This window comes from Hylobates moloch, unplaced genomic scaffold, assembly GCF_009828535.3.
Source record: "Hylobates moloch isolate HMO894 unplaced genomic scaffold, HMol_V3 SCAFFOLD_21, whole genome shotgun sequence".
Classification (NCBI taxonomy): domain Eukaryota; kingdom Metazoa; phylum Chordata; class Mammalia; order Primates; family Hylobatidae; genus Hylobates; species Hylobates moloch.
In genome coordinates this window covers 693,764-714,192 of record NW_026652296.1, presented here as the reverse complement: position 1 = coordinate 714,192, position 20,429 = coordinate 693,764, and the positions used below count along the sequence as shown (strand labels likewise).

Genomic DNA, 20,429 nt, shown 5'->3' with positions numbered 1-20,429 from the left:
CTTCTTAGCCTCAGGCTCCATCTGGGAAATGGAGTGTTGCTTGTGGAGTCCGTGAGCTCAACAGGGACAGGATCCCAGGTCCACAGCGAGGGCCCACAGCGTGGGAGGAGGGCTGCTCCTCTGGGCCCAGGCCTGGCCGCCCTCCTCCCATGCTGAGCGGCCAGCTGGCCTAGTCTTTGGTGAGGCCTGTCTCTGCTCTACAACTGCAGTGAGGCGTGCAGCTCCCCCAGGGAGAACTGGAGCGGGAGGATGGCCCACGAATGTCCCCAAGGGGGGTCCCGTGCTGCTTAGGACCACGCCGTCCCCTCTCCACAGCCCTGAGGGGTGCCGGCAACCCCTTTCAGCAGCAGGGCTAGGAACTGGGGCCCTTGCAGACCACAGGTCAGGGCTGGGGTTTCTGCCCTGGCCGTTCTGGCCAGAAGCCCGCAGTCCTAGTTCTTCCCTGTGCTGTCCCGCAGGCCACTGGTTGTCAGTAGAGGTTTTTGCTCCTCAGCATAAACTGTATCCAGATCTGTAGCCTGCCCATCCAGCCCTCCAGGCAGCCTCTTCCCAGTGAGTTGTGCCCCCGAGGAAGGACAGAGGCCCAGCATGGGGTCAGTGGGCTGAATCCATCCCCCGAACGTGCCACAGCCCGGGGGAGGCCAGCCTGCCTGGCAGCCGACACCCAGCCCTCCCCACAGCTCCCAGATAATGAGCTCCCACGTGGCAGGCCTGGGCCTGGACAAGATGAAGCTGGGCAATCCCCAGTCCTTCCTGGACCCGGAGGAGGCAGATGACCAGCAGCTGCTGGAGCCAGAGGCGTGGAGGACCTACACCGAGCGCCGCAATGCCCTGCGTGAGTTCCTGACCTCGGACCTGAGCCCTCACCTGCTCAAGCGCCACCACGCCCGCATGCAGCTGCTGCGTAAGTGCTCCTACTACATCGAGGTCCTGCCCAAGCACCTGGCCCTGGGCGACCAGAACCCGCTGATGCTGCCTAGCGCCGCGTTCCAGCTCATCGACCCCCGGAAGTTCCAGCGCATGAAGAAGGTGGGCACAGCTCAGACCAAGATCCAGCTCCTGCTGCTCGGGGACCTGCTGGAGCAGCTCGACCACGGCCGCGCTGAGCTGGACGCCCTGCTCCAGTCGCCAGACCCTCGGCCCTTCCTGGCCAACTGGGCGCTGGTGGAGCGGCGGCTGGCGGATGTGTCGGCCGTCATGGACAGCTTCCTGACCATGATGGTGCCGGGGCGGCTGCACGTCAAGCACCGCCTGGTGTCTGAGGTCAGTGCCGCCAAGATCCCGCACATCTGGCTCATGCTGGGCACCAAGATGCCCGTCGTGTTTGACCGGAAGGAGTCGGCGGCCCACCAGGACTGGGCCCGCCTGCGCTGGTTCGTCGCCATCCAGCCGGCCACGTCGGAGCAGTATGAGCTGCGCTTCAGGCTGCTGGACCCGCGGACGCAGCAGGAGTGCGCCCAGTGTGGCGTCATCCCCGTGGCTGCCTGCACCTTCGACGTCCGAAACCTGCTGCCCAACCGTTCCTACAAGTTCACCATCAAGAGGGCCGAGACCTCCACGCTGGTGTACGAGCCCTGGAGGGACAGCCTCACCCTGCAGACGAAGCCAGAGCCCTGGAGGGGCCCGCCCTCAGCCACTCTGTCTGAGAGATGATTTTCTAATATTTATGCACTAATAAAGAGAAGTGTAAACGCACATACGGAATTAAAGAAACAAACCTATTTATGTTTTAAAGGCAGCAGCCACCAGTATTTTTCCTGGCTCAAAACATGCCAAGCCCCAGGCCCTCCGCTCCTGCTCTTGCCCAGGGGGAGCCACACGCCGGACCTCCCAAGACCTGCCAGCCCCTGACACCTACGGGTCTCCTCCAATGACAGGAGCTGCCCCACAGGCCCTCTGCGGTCCTAGCCCCCGCCCTCCTCGCCACCCCCATCACCATGACCGAGCTCCCGCCTTCCTTACCCACCTCCCTGGCTTGGGGGGTTCCCTGAGGGAATGACACTCCTAGGCTGTGATGCCTCCCACCATCCCCTGCCCAGCCTTGAGTGCTCATCAGCACACCTGCCCCAGGAGGCAGCGGCACCACCAGGGATCCCTGGCTGTGAGCAGCTTAGCCGTGCCCCTCCATGCCCCGCCCCACCCTTTGTTCCTCAAGGGCCTTCCCGGCCCTGAGCGCTCTCTCTCCTCCAGGATCAGCTGCTTTTGCTCGGCGTCCAGCCCCTGCTTCCCCTCACCGCTCACCTTCAGGGCTGCAGCTGCCCCTTCCTCCCAGAAGCCTTGGCTGCAGGCTGGTGAGGTCCCCAAGTCCCCCTTCCTAGAGGTGCCTTCTCATCCTCTCTGCAGGCACTTCTCAAGCTGTTGCAAAACTACTATTTCATGACGGCCCAAGAATAGACGCGGTCTTCAAGCCAGGGCCCGTCCGGCACACCAAGGAGGCCACAGTCCTGGAGACTCCATGCTCCGCCCCTCCCTCCACAGACGCCCAGAACCTCTTTTCCCACAGTGACCATAGCCCCCGCGACCATCTGACCCCAGAGCTGGCTCTGGGAGGCCACGGGAGCCCCTGTGGATGCAGCCACAAATGGGCCAGGTGCGGAGGGACCCCAGTCCACAGCGGCCAGGGGGCCCTGGGGAGCAGCTTTAAAACTGGGACCAGCAGGACAGTCAAGGCTGGTGGCCTCAGGGACTTCGGATTTGCCCAGCCTGGTGACACCAGAGCAGCTCTGGAGCTGTGACCTGTCCTCACCACACCAGGCACCGGCCCTCCCCTCCCGGCACAGACAGCCCGAGCCACCAGCCCTGCAGGGGGGTCGCTGCCCTCCCCACGCCCCTGCGCCCAGCGCTCTGCAGTTGGCCCTTGACAGCCTCCACAACTGCGTCCCAAGCACAGTGACCACCCACTTTTGCCACCCAGCCAGACCTCAAAACACCCAGAAGTGAGAAGAGCTTTCAGAGTGGTTTTATCATTAAATTAATATCTAATCACATAATTCAAAGATATAAAACTTGGAATGTAGAAGGTGGGGCAAGCCTCTCCCTCAGGACTGGAGGCGGCAGCAGGGGCAGAGCCGCACTGAAGCTGGTGAGCGCACGAGAAACAGATACAGCCGAGCAGGCTGCCCCGGAACGCTCAGTCCAGGGTGGAAGCGTCGCCCCGGCATCCCCAGCCCCCGAGCCCACTGCGCAGCCCACGGGAAGAGTGCAGGCTTTTCACATTTCAGAGGGCGGGGTGGGGCACGGTGTGCCCCTGGCTTTGAGCTGCCCTCCAGCAGCCCCTGAAGGACACAGGCGGTGGTGGTGGGAAAAAGGCCCCTTCTGCCAGGGAGGGCTCCTTGTCCTGAGCTTGGGCTGAGGTCTCTGTTCCAGTAACAGATGCTGGTTTTTTTTTTTTTTTTAGACAGGGTCTCGCTCTGTCACCCAGGCTGGAGTGCAGTGGTGCCACCAGAGCTTACTGCAACCTCTGCCTCCTGGATTCAAGCGATTCTCCTGCCTCAGCCTCCCGAGTAGCTGGGATTACAGGCGCACGCCACCACACTCGGCTAATTTTGTATTTTTAGTGGAGACGGGGTTTCACCATGTTGGCCAGGCTGGTCTCGAACTCCTGACCTCAGGTGATCCGCCCACCTCAGCTTCCCAAAGTGCTGGATTATGGGCGTGAGCCACCACGCCTGGCAGGATGCTGGCTTTTAGTTCATTTAAATAGAAAATAAACCTGAACTCCACAGACGCCATCCAGAGTGATCACAGGTGGCGTCCAAAGGTCAAAGGGCAGCTTCCACAGGGTTTCCTTCCTGGTTCTGAGACTTCCCAGGGACAGCAGAACTTCCTTGTGCTGGTCCCAAGGAAGACCCTCTTGGCCACCCTGAGAGGTGTCCCTGTCCCCAGATGCCCAGGAGAAGCAGGAGTGTGGGGACCGGCCCTCGCCGTTCCTCCTCCAAGACCACCCACTTCCCGCCCCAGGGAGAGCCTGAGGCCAGGAGGCAGGCTGGCCCAGGCAGGCTGATGGCAGAGGGTGGTGGGGATGGTGGGAGGGCCCTGGACTTTCCCTCCCAGTCCTGGCACCTTCCAGGTGGGGAGGGCTCTTCAGGAAGGCACAGTTGGCCTCCTGCAGACGCGCACCTGGCCAGCAGGCACGAGACTCTGCTGAGCCTCGCAGAAGTCCAGGAGGCTACGCCAGAGGGGGCAGCAGCGCAGAAGGAGGTGGTCTCCTGTGAGGGTGGGAGTCAGGCGGGAGTCAGGTGGGAGGAGTCAGGGTCAGCTGAGAGGTCAGGTCAGGTGGGGTCTGGCGTGTCAGGTGGAAGAGTCAGGGTCAGGTGGAGGTCGGGGTCAGTGGAGGGTCAGGGTCAGGTGGTCAGGCGGAGTCAGTCAGTCAGGGTCAGGTGGGAGGAGTCAGGCGGGAGTCAGGCGGCTGCCTAGCCCAGCCCTGGCCCCACCTGTGTTCCCACCCTGGAAGAGCCCAGCCCCATCCTCACCGATCAGGCAGAGCCCCTCCTGGGCCCGCGTGACAGCCACGTTCACTTGGTTGGGGTCCACAACGAAGCCCAGAAACTTCTTGAGCCAGCTCTTGGTGGGCCGCTGGTCCAGGTCACTCTTGGCACAGGTGCGGACGGTGCTCACCAGCACATAGCGCCACTCGCTCCCTGCGGGATGGGAGGTGAGGCCCTGCAGCCGCTGCGCCCACCCTCCTGGCCCCACCCACGAGCCCCCAGCCTCACCCTGGCTCTTGGTGATGGAGGACACGGCCACCCCAGCGATGCCCTCTCGCCGAAGGGCCTTGCTGATCTCAGAGGCCTGCGCGTTGTAGGGCGTGAGGACGGCGACGTCCTGGGGCTCTATGGTCCTCCCCAGGGTCAGCTGCTTGGTGATACGGACCTGAAGGGCCAAGGGGGCAGGTGGAGCGGACCCTGGTGTCCCTCCTGCCCTCCTCCAGGAAGCCCTCCCTGACTCACAGGCACCAGACACTCACCACCTCAGCCACCTCCTCCAGGTTGGCCTTGGAGTTCTCATTCCCTTCGTCCGTGGACACCAGCAGGCTCCGCTCGTGGCCCTGCACGTGGCCAAAGATGACAGGGCAGCTCTCCTTGCCAGCGTGGCCCAGGACACTGGGTGGCCTCCTCAGGCCCTGCCACGTCTTCAGCCTGCTCTTGTAGAACGCCACAGAGGGGAAGGCACAGATGCCCTCATGCTGCAGGCAAGGATGTGCGCTGGTCAGAGGTGCCAGAGTTGCCACGCGGGGCTGTGGCCCCCTAGGGGCTGCAAGTGGGCTGGGGGCCGAGCGGGGCGGGCTCACCATGCGGTACTGAGTGTCCAGCATATGTGCGTCCTCGTGGTACCGCTCGAACAGAGACCGGTCCAGACCCAGGTTTTGCAGCCATTCATTCTTGACCACAGGCCGCAGCTGCTTGTGGTCTCCGAGAAGAACCACCTGGAGGAATGGGCAGGCCTGGCCCTGACACCCCTAGACCCAGAGGGACCCCAGCCCCACACGACACCCACGTCTGCATACACAGGGCACCCCAGGCGGGAGACTGTGCCAGGGACGCCTGCCCATGCTGCCCACACACACACCCCCGGCCACCAACCTTCTCGGCCTGTGGGAACTGCACCAGGGGGATGAGGGTTTCAGGTTCCGTGGCCATGCCTGCCTCGTCAACAAGGATCTGCCTCACGTCCAGGATTTTGAGACTGGCAGAGGCTGCGCAGGAGCAGGTGCAGAGGATGACCTCATGCCGGTCCAGTTCGAACTTCCGAGCCTCCCACAAGACCTTCTTGTACCTGACGGGGACACTGCTTGTCACCCCAGGGCCCCCATGCTGCAGGCAGCTCCACCCCTGGCCCCTGCCACTTACGAGACCAGGTCCTCCCTGGAGAAGAGCTCCCCTCTCTGCAGCCGGGTGTCAAAGGCCTTGATTTCCGACGAGTACGGGTTGGGGGCCTGCCGGATCCGGTGGTGCAGGGTGATGCTCCTGGGACACAGGGCACAGTGAGCCCTGTCCACGCAGGGCCATCCCGGGGGCAGAGCTCAGTGAGACCCCCCTACACAGGACTGTCTGGACAGCTCGGCCCCACTCCGCCCAAGCCCCAAAGACAGCGGGCGCACCTGAGGCTCTGGTTCGGCCTCCCCTCCCGGGGGCTCTTCCTGAGCAGCTTCCTGCTGCCCACGCGTGGCACTGGGAACTCGCTGGCCTCAGCCTGCTCGCTGTACACACGGAGGGGCTTCAGCTCCATCCTTCTCAGGAGCAGTCCTGAGGGCAGTTGGGGGATGTGAGTCCTGCCCCACATGCCAGCTCCCCAAAGTCCCCCACCGCCGACCCCGGCACACCTGCCAGGACGTCCACCGACTTGTTGGAGGGGCCGCAGTACAAGATGCAGGGACCCCCCAGCCGCTTCTCCCCACGAGGGGGGCCTCCGGGCTGCACCTGCTCCTGGTTTGATTTATGAAACCAGAATACGATGTGGAGGCCCACGATCGTCTTCCCTGTACCTGCAGCCGGAGAATAGGAGATTGTAGCCCACCCCCGGGGTCCCTGTGGCCCAAGGCAGCCCAAGGCAACCCGTGGCTCCCCTGGCGTGGGCCCCACCTGGTGGGCCCTGGATGACCGTGAAAGGCTTCTCCAGAGCCTCCCTGACCGCCACGTTCTGGCTAGGGTTCAGCTTGTGGCAGCCTCCGGGGATGTCGTAGGTCTGCCGCTCCAGGAACCTGCTGGGGATCACTGAGAAGGGGGCGGCCTCCCTGAGCACTCAGGCAGGGTGGGGCTGGGGCCAGAGGGGAAGCTGGAGGGGTGGGGCAGACCTACCTCTGCAGAGGGGCTGCGGGACAGGCCGGCCCAGTGCGATGTTGGTGACCAGCGGGGACGCCTCCTCTAGCCCACGCACGGCTTCCTCCTTGCGGCTGGGGGTGAAGGCAGATGCTGGAAAACCAACAGGACTCCCAGGAAAGGGGCTGCTGCCCCACGAGGTCCCCCCTCTTGGATGTGAGGGGCCCAGGGCGGTCCCCTAGCCCAGCCTCTGCTGGTGGAAGCCACTCACAGATCAGGAAGCTGCTTGGGCAGCAGCTCAACGGTGAACAGGGTGCCCGGCCTCAGCACCTCTTCCGGAACCTTCTCCATGCCCATGTGGTGGATGAAGAGGTGCACCCGTCTGGGAGCCTCCTGCTGGTCTGCCCGGCGCTCCTGGTCCCAGTCCTCCGTCTGTCCGTGGGCCACCCAGGTATACGTGCCGGGGTCAACACTCAGGCCAGGGCCGAGGCTGCTGGGCCCGGGGCGTGGGCTGGCCGTGGGAGCCGGCAGCCCCTCGAGCCGGATGCAGAGGTAGCAGCAGCTGAAGTTGATGTCGGCACAGTTCTCCTCAAGGAAGGCAGCCTCCAGGCGGAAGGCGCCCTGCAGCTGCCCCTGCGGCGTCCGCGACGCCTCCCAGGAAACACTCAGGTGCTGAAGTGTGACAGAGTCATTCTCGGCAACCGCACCGATGGCCGACTCCAGGGCGCAGAATGGCTCCCACACGCAGGCGTACTCATCCGCGTCGCGGTACCGGTCCCGCGGGGCCTGGTACACGTGGCCCGAGAAGCAGTCTCCAGGTCGCTCCACGTGCTCCAGGCAGAGGCTGAAGCCGGGTGCCACGGTCCAGAGCTGAGGGCTCGGTACCAGGAAGCCGTGCTGCAGGCTGGCGCCAAGCTGCACCTGCAGGGTGTCCCCGCTGCCCAGCTCCCGGGCCACCTCCAGGAAATGGCCACAGCCGCTCCGCTGCACCTGCACCAGCTCCCGCCGCTGGGACGCCTCTCCCTTCTCCTGGATGAGAGCAGCCGCCTCCGGCCAGCGCTGCAGCTCCACCAGCGCCAGCAGCTGCTTCCACAGGGCCGTCTCTATGGCCCAGGTGTGTGGGTCCAGCACAGTGCCAGGCAGTGGCAAGGGTGGGCTGGATCCCTGCACTGAGTAGACACGGCGCCGCCACAGGAGCTGCAGGCCCGGCCGGCCCGCCAGAGCGTGGGGGTGCTCGGCCAGCTGCAGGGAGCCGTAGGGGATGGGGCAGGGGTCAGGCAGCGTCTCCTGGTTGCTGGGGAAGAGCAGCCGGAAGCAGCGGGAGCCTGCCTCCACGTCCACCACGAAGCCCAGCTTGTCCAGAGGCTGGGCCTTGAGCTGCACGGCCAGGTGCAGGCTGCGCGCCCGCCGCTGATAGCTCTGGGCAAGCGCGTGCTGGAGGCTGAAGCCCTGGCAGAGCCCATCAATGTCCCTGGCAGAGTAGGCGGAGCCCCCATGGCCCAGCGCCAGCAGGATCTGCCGCTGCAACACCACGTCCAGGTACCTGCGGATGGGCGAGGTGGCCCATGTGTAGCAGTCCACCTGCAGCGAGTAGTGGCCGCCCTGCTGCTGGTGGCCCCAGGTGCAGCGGCCGAACGCCGAGCGCTCCAGGGCCTTGCGGAGGTCGCGGCCTGCAGGAGCCAGGAACGGGTGCATGTCGTCCGTGGTGACTAAGTCCACCATCTGCTCGTAGTCCTGGGTGCGGGCAGCAAGCTGGACCTGCTTCCAGAGGGAGGCCAGGAGGTGCAGCCGCGTGTCGGGGGGACTGCCCCTGCTGCCGTGCAGGTGGTGGCCGAGGTGCAGTGACAGGGGCACCCGGTCCCCATGCTTCTCACACAGGGCCTTGAGCTGCTGGCTGCGGGGTGCTGGCTGCCACCGCAGAGGCGTGACCGTCTGCGTGCGTTCACTGCCCACCAGGAACTCAGCCACGAGCCTGTTAAACTGAATCATGTACTCCTTCACCATGATGTGGGCCGCGCGGAAGCCCAGGGTGCTGTCCTCATCCGGCTGCTCGTAGAAGCAGTCGGACTGCAGGCGGTGCCGGCGCAGCAGCCGAGAGAAGTAGCACGCGGCCACGACGCAGGCGTCCATGGAGTCCAGGTGGGCCGGCAGCTCACGTCCGGCACCCGGGTGCTGCCTGATCACTTCCTCCGCCTCCTCGTAGGACAGCTGGCGGTCAGAGCGGACCACGGAGGGTGCAAAGCGCAGGCTCTTCAGCTGGCCACTGGCCTTCTCCATGGTAAGGAACAGGGAGATGGCCAGGCGGTCCTGGCCAGGCAGGAGGCTCAGGATGTCCTGGCAGAGGCTGGCCGGCAGCATGGGCACTGGCTCCCTGCCGGGGGCATAGAACGCAGCGCCCTGCCTTCGGGCCTCCATGTCCAGCACCCCGTCCCTGGGCACGAAGCTGGCCACATCAGTGATGTGCACGGCCACCTCGCACCTGGAACCCAGGTCTCGGACACTGAGGGCATCGTCAAGGTTGCAGGCACCCTGGGGGTCCACAGTGAAAGTCAAGAAGGCGCGGCAGTCCTCTCGGCGGCCGGCAACCCGGCCCAGCTCCCTGTGGTATTTCTGCAGCGCCTTGGTGATGGCGGCCAGGTCCGACGGGGGCACCCTCAAGCTGTACTCCAGGCCGAGGATGCGGAGGCCCTGCTCCCAGGTGCTGGCCTCAGGCAGCACCTCCCGGACGATGCCCAGCGGGTAGTAGAAGCCTTGCCGCCACAGGACGATGTGGACCCAGAAGAGCCGGCTGTGCCGGGCCTCAGCTGTGAGCCTCTCAAGCCCCACACGCTGCAGCCGGCCCTTCCGGAGGCTGTAGACGGGGACCTGCGACGGGTCCTTCAGATCAGCCACGAAGATCTTGGTCACGGAGCCATTGATGGGGACCATGATGCGCGGGTCCCACCTGTCCATGCGGCACACAAACGCCAGCTCGTGCCTCTTCCTCTTCAGCACGCCCAGCACGCGGCCCCGAAGCCGCCCCTTGGGGGTCCTGTCTCCCGAAACGAGCTGCACCAGCACCTCGTCCCCGGGGAAGGCCATCCCACAGTCCAGGCGGCCCCTGACCTGGACGGGGCCCGAGGAGGCGTCGTCCAGCGGGATGGCTGACGCCCGCTCAAAGGTCTCCGGCACGAAAGTGCAGTGGCGGTACCGCCCGGGCTCCGCGCGCAGCAGCTTCCGTAGCGCAGCCGGGGGCAGGTTCTCGTACAGCCGGGCCTGCCGCGGGGACTCGGGCCTGGCGACGGTGTCCAGCAGCCCGTCCTCCCCGACGGTCACCATCACCTTCTGGCTCTCGTCCAGAAGCTCCTGTAGGATGGCGTCGTCAGCGTTGAGCTCCCCGTCCCACGGCCAGAAGTCAGCCTCTGCATCCTCGGGCTCCGTGGACTCCACGCCCGCTGTGGCAGCCGCTCCTGCCGCACAGGCCCCGGGTGCCACGTCCTCCTTCACTGCGTCTCCTGCTGATGCTGCCGCAGCCTCCGTCTGCGCTGTGGTTGCCGTGATGTCACGGGATGCTGGGCTCAGAGCCTCATCTCCCGGCTCTGCCTTCACCGTGGCCGTCACCACAGCCGTCGGCTCCTCGGTCAGGTCCCCTACTGGCTCTGAGGCAGCTTCCCAGTTCCCTGCTGCCCCAGCCCGTGTGCCTCGGCGGGGCCAGCGCCGTCTCTGCGCCACACCCTGCTCGACCTGCTCCATGGACAGGCCCTCGGGGTAGACACTGTGCCGCTCCACGCACTCACGGATGAAGCTCTCCCAGAGCCTGCCACAGGCCCCGAAGGAGCAGAGGGCCACGGCGTCCCCCACCACCACCAGCTGGGACTGGGCGCGGGTCAGGACGGTGTTGAGCACGCGGGCGTCGGTGAAGAACTCAGGGGCCGGTGCCCCAGGGCTGAGCAGGCTCTGGCAGGTGTGCACCGTGCTGAGCACCACGACCCGGAACTGCCGCCCTGCAGGGGGCACGCGGTCAGGCTGGGCGCGAGGGACGGTGGGACCAGCCCCACCCCTGCCGATGCCAGGCTGAGGAGTGGGCCGAGCCACCCAGGGAATCCTGGGGCAGCTGGCAGCACCTGGCCCCGCCGGTCACCCACCTGGCAGGATCTCAAAACTCCCAACGGACACCTGGCCTAGGTCCCGCCTCCTCAGCTCCTGCCTCAGCGCACTGACCTGAAGACGCAGCAGGGCCAGGGATGAGCGCCGGACGCAGTGAGGACTGGCCACCCCCGACAGGGAGAGGGCACCCCCCGACCAAGCTCCAGACACCTCAGCCCTGGGAGGCAAATACTGCAGCCCCCTCTTACGGATGGGGAAACTGAGGCAGGGGGCTCGTCCATCAGCCGGAAAGCTCCCCCTCCCCCAGCAGGGGTGCAGTCGGGGGCTGTCCCGGGCTGGCCGGGCTCACCTGGGCACCGTGGGAAACGACGCAGATGTGCCTCTGCTCGCGGCTGCCCCAGCAGCTGGGCCAGGTGTTGTAGGCCTCCTGCACCTTCTCGACGGCCTGCGCAATCTCAGCCAGATTCAGCCAGGACGCCATGGACATGTCCCGGTCTGGGCTGCCCGCCACGTGGCAGAACATGAGCGGGTAGTGCCGGGGGTGGGGCGGAACCTTGCCCCTGGCGTGGATAGGGTTGCCCTTGGCCACGTAGAAGTGCCGCGAGACGAAGCTGACGATGGCTTCTGTGCAGCGGTAGTTCTCATGGAAGACCAGGCGGCTCTGCCGCGCCACCTCGTGCTTCTCCTGCTGGTAGAACAGGAAGAGGCGGTGCAGCAGCGTGTGCTCGGCCGCCCGGGCCCTGGCCACACTGAACAGCCGGGGCGTGACCTGCATGTGGTCGCCCGCCAGCACGAGGCGGGTGCTGTGCGAGGCGTAGGCCAGCGGGGTGAGGGCCTCGCACTCCAGCATCTGGGCCGCCTCGTCGATGAGAATGTGGGAGAAGAAGCCGACCGGCACCCTGAGCTCACGGGCCTGGGAGGTGGTGGTGACCACCACGCGGTGCCGCGCCAGCTCTGCCCACGTGGGCGGGCGGAAAGCCTGACGGTCGTCGGTCAGGCAACAGTACTGCAGCGTGACCGGGTCCGTCTGGCTCAGTGGCCGGTCTGTGTACATCACACGGAGAGGAGTGGCCTCAGGGTGGCCGCCGCTGACGTGGCTGTGGAAATACTCCCGGATGTAGATGTCGGCAGCGCTGCGGGAGGGGGAGGAGCTCATGGCTTCTTGCTGGGGGCCTCAGCGCTCTCCGCTAAAGCACCTACTGTGTGCCCAGCCGAGCTGCGCCTGAGCACAGCCCTCGTCTGGCTGTCAGAGGTGAGCAGCAAACGCTGGTGTCCCCGCTGTCAGGCGCCTGAGGGGCGGGAGGCCACGAAGGGCTTCGGGCAACACCTGGGCGAGCCCAGAGGCTCCTCTGACACTGCAGACGCCTGCACCACCCCGGCCCCCAGAACCCCAATCCAGAAATCAGCACGGGACGTACGGCCACTGTCCCAGGCTCTTCCTCCCACTCCCCACTGGGAGGGATGGGAAGGCCCTGGCCTGGGGAGGTGGTGGTGGCAGGGACCAGAGGAAACCACATAAACCAAAGCGGAACTTTGTGGTTAGGACAAAAATCTGTGTTTCTATAAAAACCAAAAACAAGACTCATCTCCAGAACTGCTGGGTGGGCCATGCTGTAGCCTTCCCGGCGACTCTCTCCTTGGGCCAGGGCCCCGGCAGAGGCACCCAGCTCCTCACCTGACAGCAGCCCCGGCCACCCTGGGTGCCCCGAGCCGGGCCTGATAACGCCAAAGCCCAAGGCTGGTTGGCTACAGGGAGGGTCCCTGCAGAATCAGAGGACTGGAGCACGTCCAGGGGTGACCGCCTGCCCAGTGTAGACTTGGGCTGGGCGTCAGGTGAGGTGGGGGGCAGGCCAGGCTCGGGCTTACCTGTTGGTGTGTGTGCAGATGAGCACCTTGGTTTCAGGCCTCCGGATGACCTCCAGGGAGGCCACGGCCAGCGTGTAGGTCTTGCCGGTGCCGAAGGGGCCATAGATGAGTAGCGGGGGGACACGCCTCCCATCCCCAGGGCCCCAGCCCGCGATGAGCGCCATGGCCAGCTCCTGCTTGCGGTTGCCACGCCGCAAGGGTGGGACAGACCAAGGTCTGGGCAGGGCGCAGGCGGGCAAGTCAGGCACCACCAGCTGCTCCTCAGGCAGTGCGTCCACTGCCTGGTGCCAGAGGCGGAAGGTCATCGGGTCAATCTGGAACTGCACCTCCAGGACCAGGTGGGCCTCAGGCTGCAGCCCCAGGGCCAAGCAGCAGCGGGCCGGAAGCAGCAGCCACAGCGCCTGCTCCGAGCTGGCCCGCCTCTCCAGCCGCACCTCGAACACTGTATTGTCGGGTGCAGGTACAGGGGCCACCAGGGCCGTGCTGACCGCCCGGCCCAGCAGGAAGCCCTGGTCTGTGTCTGGCACCAGGGAGGAGGGGACGGGGACCTCTGCGTACAGCGCTCCCGGAGGCGCGAAGAGCATGTTCAGCGCTGGCGTCTGCAATGCCGTCTTCAGGAACACCTGGCCCCGCAGGGTCAGCCTGGCAGGATGGCCTGGGTCAGCTCATGGGGCCACAGCTGCCAGCCCCGCTGCCAAGTCCACGCCCCCATCCGCTCCTGTTGCCCCAGCCGCTCCCATTGCCCAAGCTACTCCCGCTACCCCCAGCCACTCCTGTTGCCCCCCAGCTCACTTGGCCACCAGCTGCTGCTGAGCCCCCTCCTCCTCATAGAGAAACTGGTGCATCCTCTGCCGATAGTTGGTTGGCGAGATGGGGCCCGAGGCCAGGCCGCTGCGGTTGAACTCCAGGGCCAGGGCAGGGCCCTTGTACTTGGCCATCAGGGCCGTCTGCTCGGCCGTCCGCTCCACGCCAGGCACCACGTGGCGGTTGCCGGTGTGCCAGCGCTCCATCTCCTCAGGGTGGCTGAGTGCCAGACTCCTGCAGGTTCCTGGGCGATGCCCCTGGCCCAGCTGCAGCCCCAGCTTTTGCAGCAGCACCGGCCGGCGGCCAAAGTCGAAGACGAGCCATTGCTCAAAGGTGCCGAAGGCGGCGGCCTGCACACGCACTCCCACCCGGAAGTCGGCAGTGGAGCTGGGCACACGGAAGCGCTCGCCCCGTGCGTAGAGCCGGCCTGGCGGGAGGCCGGGAGCCACCAGAGAGAAGTCGGCTCCTGGCTCCTGCTTCAGCAGGGCCACATGTAGCAGCGGCTCCTGGAGAGGAGGCCGGACGGTGAGGGGGGCCCAGGGCTCCCCTCCCACCCTCCCGAGAGGCAGCCTGGCCAGCGTAGCCCAAGTGCAGGGTTCAGGTCCCGGCCCTGCCACTTCCTGGATAGAACCCAAGCAGGCTGCCCGGCCTCTGTCATCCTCAGTTTCCTCCTGTGCTAAATGGGGGTTGCTGAACCTTCCTGGGGCCCCTGTGGATGTTCCGTGAGGCAACGTGGGCAGCTTGAGGCCTCACCACCCACTCTCCAGGTGCCAGACCCTGGTGAATCCTTGCTTTTGCTTTTGTTTTTGAGACGGAGTTTTGCTCTTGTCGCCAGGCTGGAGTGCAATGGCACGATCTCGACTCACTATAACCTCCGCCTCCCGGGTTCAAGTGATTCTCCTGCCTCAGCCTCCCGAGTAGCCGGGATCACAGGCACCCACCACTATGCCTGGCTAATTTTTTTTTTTTTTTGGATGGAGTTTCGCCATATTGGCCAGGCTGGTCTCGAACTCTCGACCTCAGGTGATCCACCTGCCTCAGCCTCCCAAAGTGCTGGGATTACGGGCGTGAGCCATGGCACCTGGCCAAATCCTTGTTTTAACCTGTATACTCCATAGAGTAACCCTGCCAGGACGGGACTGTCCCGGCCCCCCTGTCTGTAGGTGAGGAGACTGAGGCAGAGAGGCTGAGGGGCCTGCCACAGGTCACCCAGGTGCCGAGCGGCAGTGCCCCATTATCAGCTCCGTGACCCAGGCTCTCGATGTCTGCCGGGGCTGAGGACACCACTTCCCCAGGGCTCCCTCCGCCCAGTCAGAGCTGCTCTCCGCTCACCTCAGAGTGGACGGCAAACGTCCAGCTGTACTGGGTCTTCCTCTCCTGGGCCTGGTACATCAGGGGCTGATTGCAGGCGACGTGCACTCCATCAAGGGTCTCTGCCAGCTGCGTGGAAGTCTAGCCTTCAGCAGGAGGCCTGGACCCCGCCCCACCCCGCCCCGCCCCGCCCACTCCCAGGGCCCACTTACCACAAGGACCTCACTGCTGCTGCGCTGGTACTCGGCCAGCAGCCGCTCCTGGTAGGGCACCAGCCCATCCTGCCAGGCCGCCTGCCCCCGCAGCTCCACAGCCTGCGTGCGCTGGACCCACTCCTGCAGCTCCCGTGCTGAGTGCGCCTTGGTGCAGGCGTCCCCGTACTCACAGAGGTCAGGCCTGGGGGACAGGGAGGTCGGCAGGGCTACACGGAGGCACAGCCACCGTGCTGAGTTCAAAGGCCGGGACCCCTCAGCCCAATACCGGTGTCTGTAAGGAGCAGGGGCTTTATTCATCCCACCCACTCCTGTGCTCCCAGGACAAGGCCTGGCTCAAGTAGCTCCCAAACGTGAGCCTCCCTTATCCAGGCCCTCAGAGGCCACCGTGGTTTCAGCCCTCAGCAGGTGGCAGGGAGGCCACTGTCCACTGAACCTGGGAGCCTCTGGCTCTGCCTACGGTGGGCTCCTGCCCCGCTCCAAGCTCCTGGGAGCCTCTGGCTCTGCCTACGGTGGGCTCCTGCCCTTCTCCAAGCTCCTGCCTCGAGCATCCTTACTTTGGGCAGAGCTCGAACTTGGAGAGTCCCGGGGGTGGGGAACGGTGCTCCCAGGGCACGGCCTGGTCGAAGGCCACCATCCGTGCGTGCTCTGAGGATGTGCAGTGGTTCTCGAAGGCCTCCTGAGAGTGGCAGGTGACCAAGCAGGCCGGGCAGTACAGCTGGGCCCCAGGGGGCTGGCCGAAGGGGGCCGTGCGCCCGTCACCATCAGGGGCAGTGGGTGTGAGCAGGTCCCCCCGCTGGAGGCCACCCAGCTGCTCGGCCTCCCACACGGCCATCTCCACAGCGCTGTGCGCGAACTGGCAGCGGGACTCCCCACGCCAGCACGGCTGCCCGCGCCCCACAAACCTGCAGTAGGCAGGAGGCTGGCCGGCCCGGAGCTGCGGCCTCACAGCCACAAACTGTTGCTTGCGGCGGCCCTCAGCGCTCACGTGGGCCAGGAGGGAGGGGCAGGCTCCGTGCTCAGGGCACTGCCCCTGGGGGTCCACGCGACAGACGCGTGGGGGGCAGCGCCTGAAGCAGAGGGAGCAAAGCAGCTCGAAGCGGCCGCCAAACTCCGTGAGGATGGCGTCGGCCGCCCGGCCTGCCCCTCCCTGGGCCCCGCCGCCCACCACCTCCGCCTTCAGCCATAGGCGCTGGAGGTTGTGCTGACGCTCGAAGGTCCAGACCAGGGCCTCCTCGCGACTGCGGGCAAAGGTGCACCGGTTTCGGTGGCGCCGGCAGCCGAGCCCAGGGCTGTAGTAGCGGCAGACTTGGTAGCACAGGGGCCTTGGGAAGGTGGGCCGGCAGCCCACCACGCGCCAGACCTTGCTCTTGGTGGCCTGCTTAAAGCGGGCCAGCAGGATCTCGCCGGAGCAGTCATGCTCCACCCTGCGGAGGACGTAGGTGCTTTCATTGAGCCTCTGGGTGCAGCGGGAGCAGCCCAGACACAGGTCCACCAGGGCACACAGCCGGGCCAGGGATGGCCCTCTGGTGGCCGTGGGGCTGTTGGGCAGCAGGCTGGACCCTGGAGGCGCCACCTTGAACACTAGCTTGGCTCTCCGGGGCGGTGTCTGAGGCTCCTGAGCTCACGGGTCCACGCGGTCCACTGGGACTGTTGGCCACGGTTCGAAGCCTGCGACAGAAGGAGCAGGTGAGACTGAGGCCGGAGGACATCTGCTCCAGGCCCAGCTCCGAAGCACAGCCTCTCCACCAAGCAAGGAGCTGGGACTCTGCCCACCCTGAGGCCCAAGTGGAGGCCTTGGCAGTAGCTGTGTCCTGTCAGGGAGTCAGGGCTCACTGACCCGGACACAGCCAGACCCTCCCTCCTGAAGGGTCTCAGGCCCCACCTAGAAGGAGCCAAGGTGACTGCTTGTGGAGCCCTGGAGGGGGCAGAGCCCTCGGCACAGTGCTGCCCCCAGGAGGCTGCACTCCTCTGCCCCAGCCGGGGGTCCCGTGCACCCCAGGGCCTCGGCTCCTGACTCTTCTAAGGACACAGCACCTCTTTTTCTATTAAATGACCACTGGCCCCCAGGAAAAGAGGACTCCACATCTGCACCTGGGGAGGGGCCCACAGAGAGGAGGGTACAGTGCCCACCAGAGCTCAGGGTGCCAGGAAGAGATGGGTCCCCAGGCCCCCACCGCAGCTGGGATTCAACAAGAAGAGAAAGTTTAAAAGCAACAGACTGGAGGCAGACTTCAGCATGAGAACCCGGCACTCCCCGGGGACCTCTCTGAGAAAACATCCGAGTCTGCCGTCCAGAAAGGACGGGAGCCGAGACCCCAGAATCCTGCGCTCCAATGGGTGCAGAGACCAAGGGCTGGGGCTTGCTGCGGAGGGCGCTGGTCCTGGGCAGGCTGCACTGCCCCGGGCTGGGTCTGCGGCTCCCGGGACTCCGCGCCCCCGGCTGCACTCACCCTCCCGGACCCCCGCGCCCGTGGCCCCGCCGCCCTGGGACCCCCGTACTCACCCTCCTGGAGCCGCCCCTGGACCCCCGCGCCCCCGCCCCTCTGCCCTGGGAACCCTGCGCTCACCCTCCTGGAGCTGCCTGCCCTGCCGAGCCTGCCCAGGAGCTCTCAGTTTCGATTCTGTCCCGGGCACTGACGCTGATCGCGGAAATTACCTCACCGCCCCCCGCCCCGCCCCACCCTGCCCCGCCTCCAGCGACAGCTCGGCCCCCGCTGCGAGGGAACCTCGGGAAGCGCCAGCCAGCGGAGGACGCCCCTCCCTGAAGGGCCAGCGCCGTCGGAGGCGGAGGCGGCTGGGGGTGGGGGGTCCTTTCCCGCACCCCTCCAGGGCCCCACACCCCGTCCAGCCCTTCACACACCACAGACGCCCCGATGATGTGCCAGGCGGAAGGGGTGAGACCCTGCCCAGCCCTGGACGGCAGGAGGGCCTGGTGACTCCACCATCAGCCCCTGGAGAAATCCAGGCACAGCTGACCTGGAAGCCTGGGTCCCCTGACCAGCAGGACCTGCCTGTGGCCCTGGTGCTGCTCTGACCCCAAGTCCCTTCTGTCACCAACCAGAATATGGCAGGAATGGCTAAGTGGCTGCCGGGTCCCAGAGTCAGCACACCTGGCGCTTTGCTCTCTGGACTGGCTCTGGGCCCTCAGCAGCCCTGTGGGGAGGCCCCATGGAGGAGCTGAGACCTCCAGCCCACCTGCAGCTCGAGTCCCAGCCCCAGCCTTACTGCCATCTCACGGAGACCCCAGGCCTAACCCTCCCACCTAGAGGACGCCCAGGTGTTAGATGTCTGTGTTGTTTAAAATAAACGTCCCATTAGGCAGGGGTGGGGGTGGGCGCCTGTAGTCCCAGCTACTCAGGAGGCTGAGGCAGGAGAATTGCTTGAACCAAGGAAGTGGAGGTTGCAGTGAGCCACCACACTCCAGCCTGGGCAACAGAGCAAGACTCCATCTCCAAACAAATAAGTAAATAAAAATAAACATCTATGTTGTTTTAAGCCACTGAGTTTTGGGGCAATCTGTTCTGCAGCAGTAGATAACGGAGTTATGCTGCCCCTGAAACAAGGAAGCAAGGCTGCCACCCAAGGCCAGCACCTCGTGGGGAGGGCCGGGCTGGGGGCTCACAGCTACCTCGGGAGGTCAGCTGGGTGCACCGTCAACCACCAGGGAGTCTCTCCGCAGACCAATCACATTGGAGCTCCTTGGAGAGGGCAGGCTACCCACAACAGCAGCCCCAGGGCCGGGCGCTGAGCAGGCTCCACGTGCACAGAATGCTGCGAGAATTTGTGCGGAACGCTGTGTTCCTGGACGGAGAGGCTTAACATCACACAAAGATGTGAGTTCCTCGTAAATTAACCTGCAGTCGCCTGGTGGGCACACTGACTTTCAAGTTCGTTTGGAAAAGCATCACATCACCAAGCAACGCTGGGCAGGCCTTTTTCTTTTTTTTTTTTTGAGACTGGGTCTCGTTCCATTGCCCCAGCGGGAGTGCAGTGATGCAATCACAGTTCACTGCAGCCTCGACCTCTGGCTCAAGCAGTCTTCCCCCCTCAGCCTCCTGAGTCGCTGGGACTACAGGTGCACACCACCACAGTACAGGTGCACACCACCACAGTTAGCTATTTTGGAGTTTTTTCTATGTTTTTCAGAGATGGGGTTTCTCAATGTTGCCCAGGCTGCTCTTGAACTCCTGGGCTCAAGCAAACCACCCATCTCGGCCTCCTTGAGTGCCAGGATTACAGGCTTGAATCCCGACACCCAGCCCAGGATGATGACTAAAAAGGAGTTGCAGCAGGTGCTGGCACGACTTACTAAACACACAACACACCGCAAAGCCACTGAACCCGGAGTGGACGCACAGGTCCAGGGCAGAACAGAGAGTCCAGAAATAGAGTCACACTCAGGAGTCTGGGGTGGGATGAAAGATTGGCTCTCGGCCAGGCGTGTTGGCTCACGCCTGTAATCCCAGCACTTTGGGAGGCCGACGTGGGCAGATCACCTGAGGTCAGGAGTTCGAGACCAGGCTGGCCAACATGGTGAAACCCCATCTCTTCTAAAAATACAAAAAAAAAAAAAAAAATTAGCCGGGCGTGGTGGCGGGCGCCTGTAGTCCCAGCTACTCGGGAGGCTGAGGCAGGAGAATCCCTTGAACCTGGGGTCGGGGGGGCGAGGTGGAGGTTGCAGTGAGCTGAGATCGTGCCATTGCACTCCAGCCTGGGAGATGGAACGAGACTCTGTCTCAAAAAAAAGAAAGAAAGAAAAGAAAAGAAAGCTTGGCTTTCACACCCCAGAGAAAAACAATTCGTTGATGCATTCCACAAATTATCAGAACAACTGGTTAGCAGCGTCTGGAAACAAAAATGGGAGGGACGGTCTCTGCGCAGCATTTTACACCCTATGAAATAATCAAAGACTCACACGGAAGGAAAAGCCAACCGCAGAGGCGCCAGGAGAACCCAGGGCCGAAGCGTCTGATTCTCAGGACTCTCGGGATGGGAAAGGCCGTTCTAGGTGAAATTCAGCCCTGGGCCACTTGCCCCCAGCCAGGTTCAAGGACAGGGCTGGTGGCTTCACACATGCTGTGAGGGGCAAGCGTACACCTCAGAAATCCACAAAACCTGTCTCCTGAAGCACTGGTTTTTTCTTCTTAGAGAACGAATTAAACATCTACCAGCACAACAGTGATAAATTCAATGACACAAAACAATTTCACATGGAAAAAAACACCACCATCAAAGGAGTCAAAAACCAAACATGAGGCCGGGCGCGGTGGCTCACGCTTGTAATCCCAGCACTTTGGGAGGCCGAGGCGGGTGGATCACGAGGTCAGGAGATCGAGACCACGGTGAAACCCCGTCTCTACTAAAAATACAAAAAAAAATTAGCCGGGCG

At 64.5% G+C, this 20,429-nt stretch overlaps 2 protein-coding genes across 8 annotated transcripts; one reads left to right on the top strand and one right to left on the bottom strand.

Moving 5' to 3' along the window:
• The first annotated feature begins 680 nt into the window (after positions 1–680).
• FNDC11 (fibronectin type III domain containing 11) lies at positions 681–1,695 on the top strand. Its single transcript, XM_032141984.2, is given in 2 exon segments — positions 681–1,612; positions 1,615–1,695. Coding segments are annotated over 2 exon segments (954 nt in total). The 5' UTR covers positions 681–690; the 3' UTR covers positions 1,647–1,695.
• Positions 1,696–2,943: 1,248 nt separating this feature from the next.
• On the bottom strand, positions 2,944–17,665 carry HELZ2 (helicase with zinc finger 2). 7 transcript variants are annotated; one of them, XM_032141981.2, is made up of 20 exons: positions 17,608–17,665; positions 15,595–16,708; positions 15,038–15,221; positions 14,847–14,954; positions 13,503–14,020; positions 12,711–13,352; positions 11,194–11,977; positions 10,883–10,958; positions 7,030–10,741; positions 6,798–6,892; positions 6,582–6,713; positions 6,323–6,484; positions 6,101–6,245; positions 5,850–5,990; positions 5,583–5,775; positions 5,291–5,425; positions 4,967–5,185; positions 4,716–4,872; positions 4,473–4,640; positions 2,944–4,208 (listed from the first exon to the last, which is right to left on the bottom strand). In XM_032141981.2, exons 2-20 carry the CDS (start codon positions 15,870–15,872, stop codon positions 4,084–4,086), a joined length of 7,974 nt encoding a protein of 2,657 aa, XP_031997872.1. In that variant the 5' UTR covers positions 15,873–16,708; positions 17,608–17,665; the 3' UTR covers positions 2,944–4,083. The 7 variants fall into 7 exon arrangements, 6 of the variants coding, with proteins under 6 accessions (XP_031997872.1, XP_031997873.1, XP_031997871.1 ...); XM_032141982.2 differs by having other exon boundaries at positions 5,850–5,966; positions 17,608–17,663; XM_032141980.1 differs by lacking the exon at positions 17,608–17,665 and having other exon boundaries at positions 4,174–4,258; positions 15,595–16,661.
• Positions 17,666–20,429: the final 2,764 nt, after the last annotated feature.

Excerpts from the sequence above, each read along its gene's own strand:
- HELZ2 (XM_032141981.2), bottom strand. The coding sequence starts at position 15,872 with ATGGCCGTGTGGGAGGCCGAGCAGCTGGGTGGCCTCCAGCGGGGGGAC. Across the intron at positions 5,426-5,582 it reads AGTTCCCACAGGCCGAGAAG|GTGGTTCTTCTCGGAGACCA; the intron begins GTTGGTGGCCGG and ends CCATTCCTCCAG. Across the intron at positions 4,209-4,472 it reads GGAGGGGCTCTGCCTGATCG|GAGACCACCTCCTTCTGCGC; the intron begins GTGAGGATGGGG and ends CCACCCTCACAG.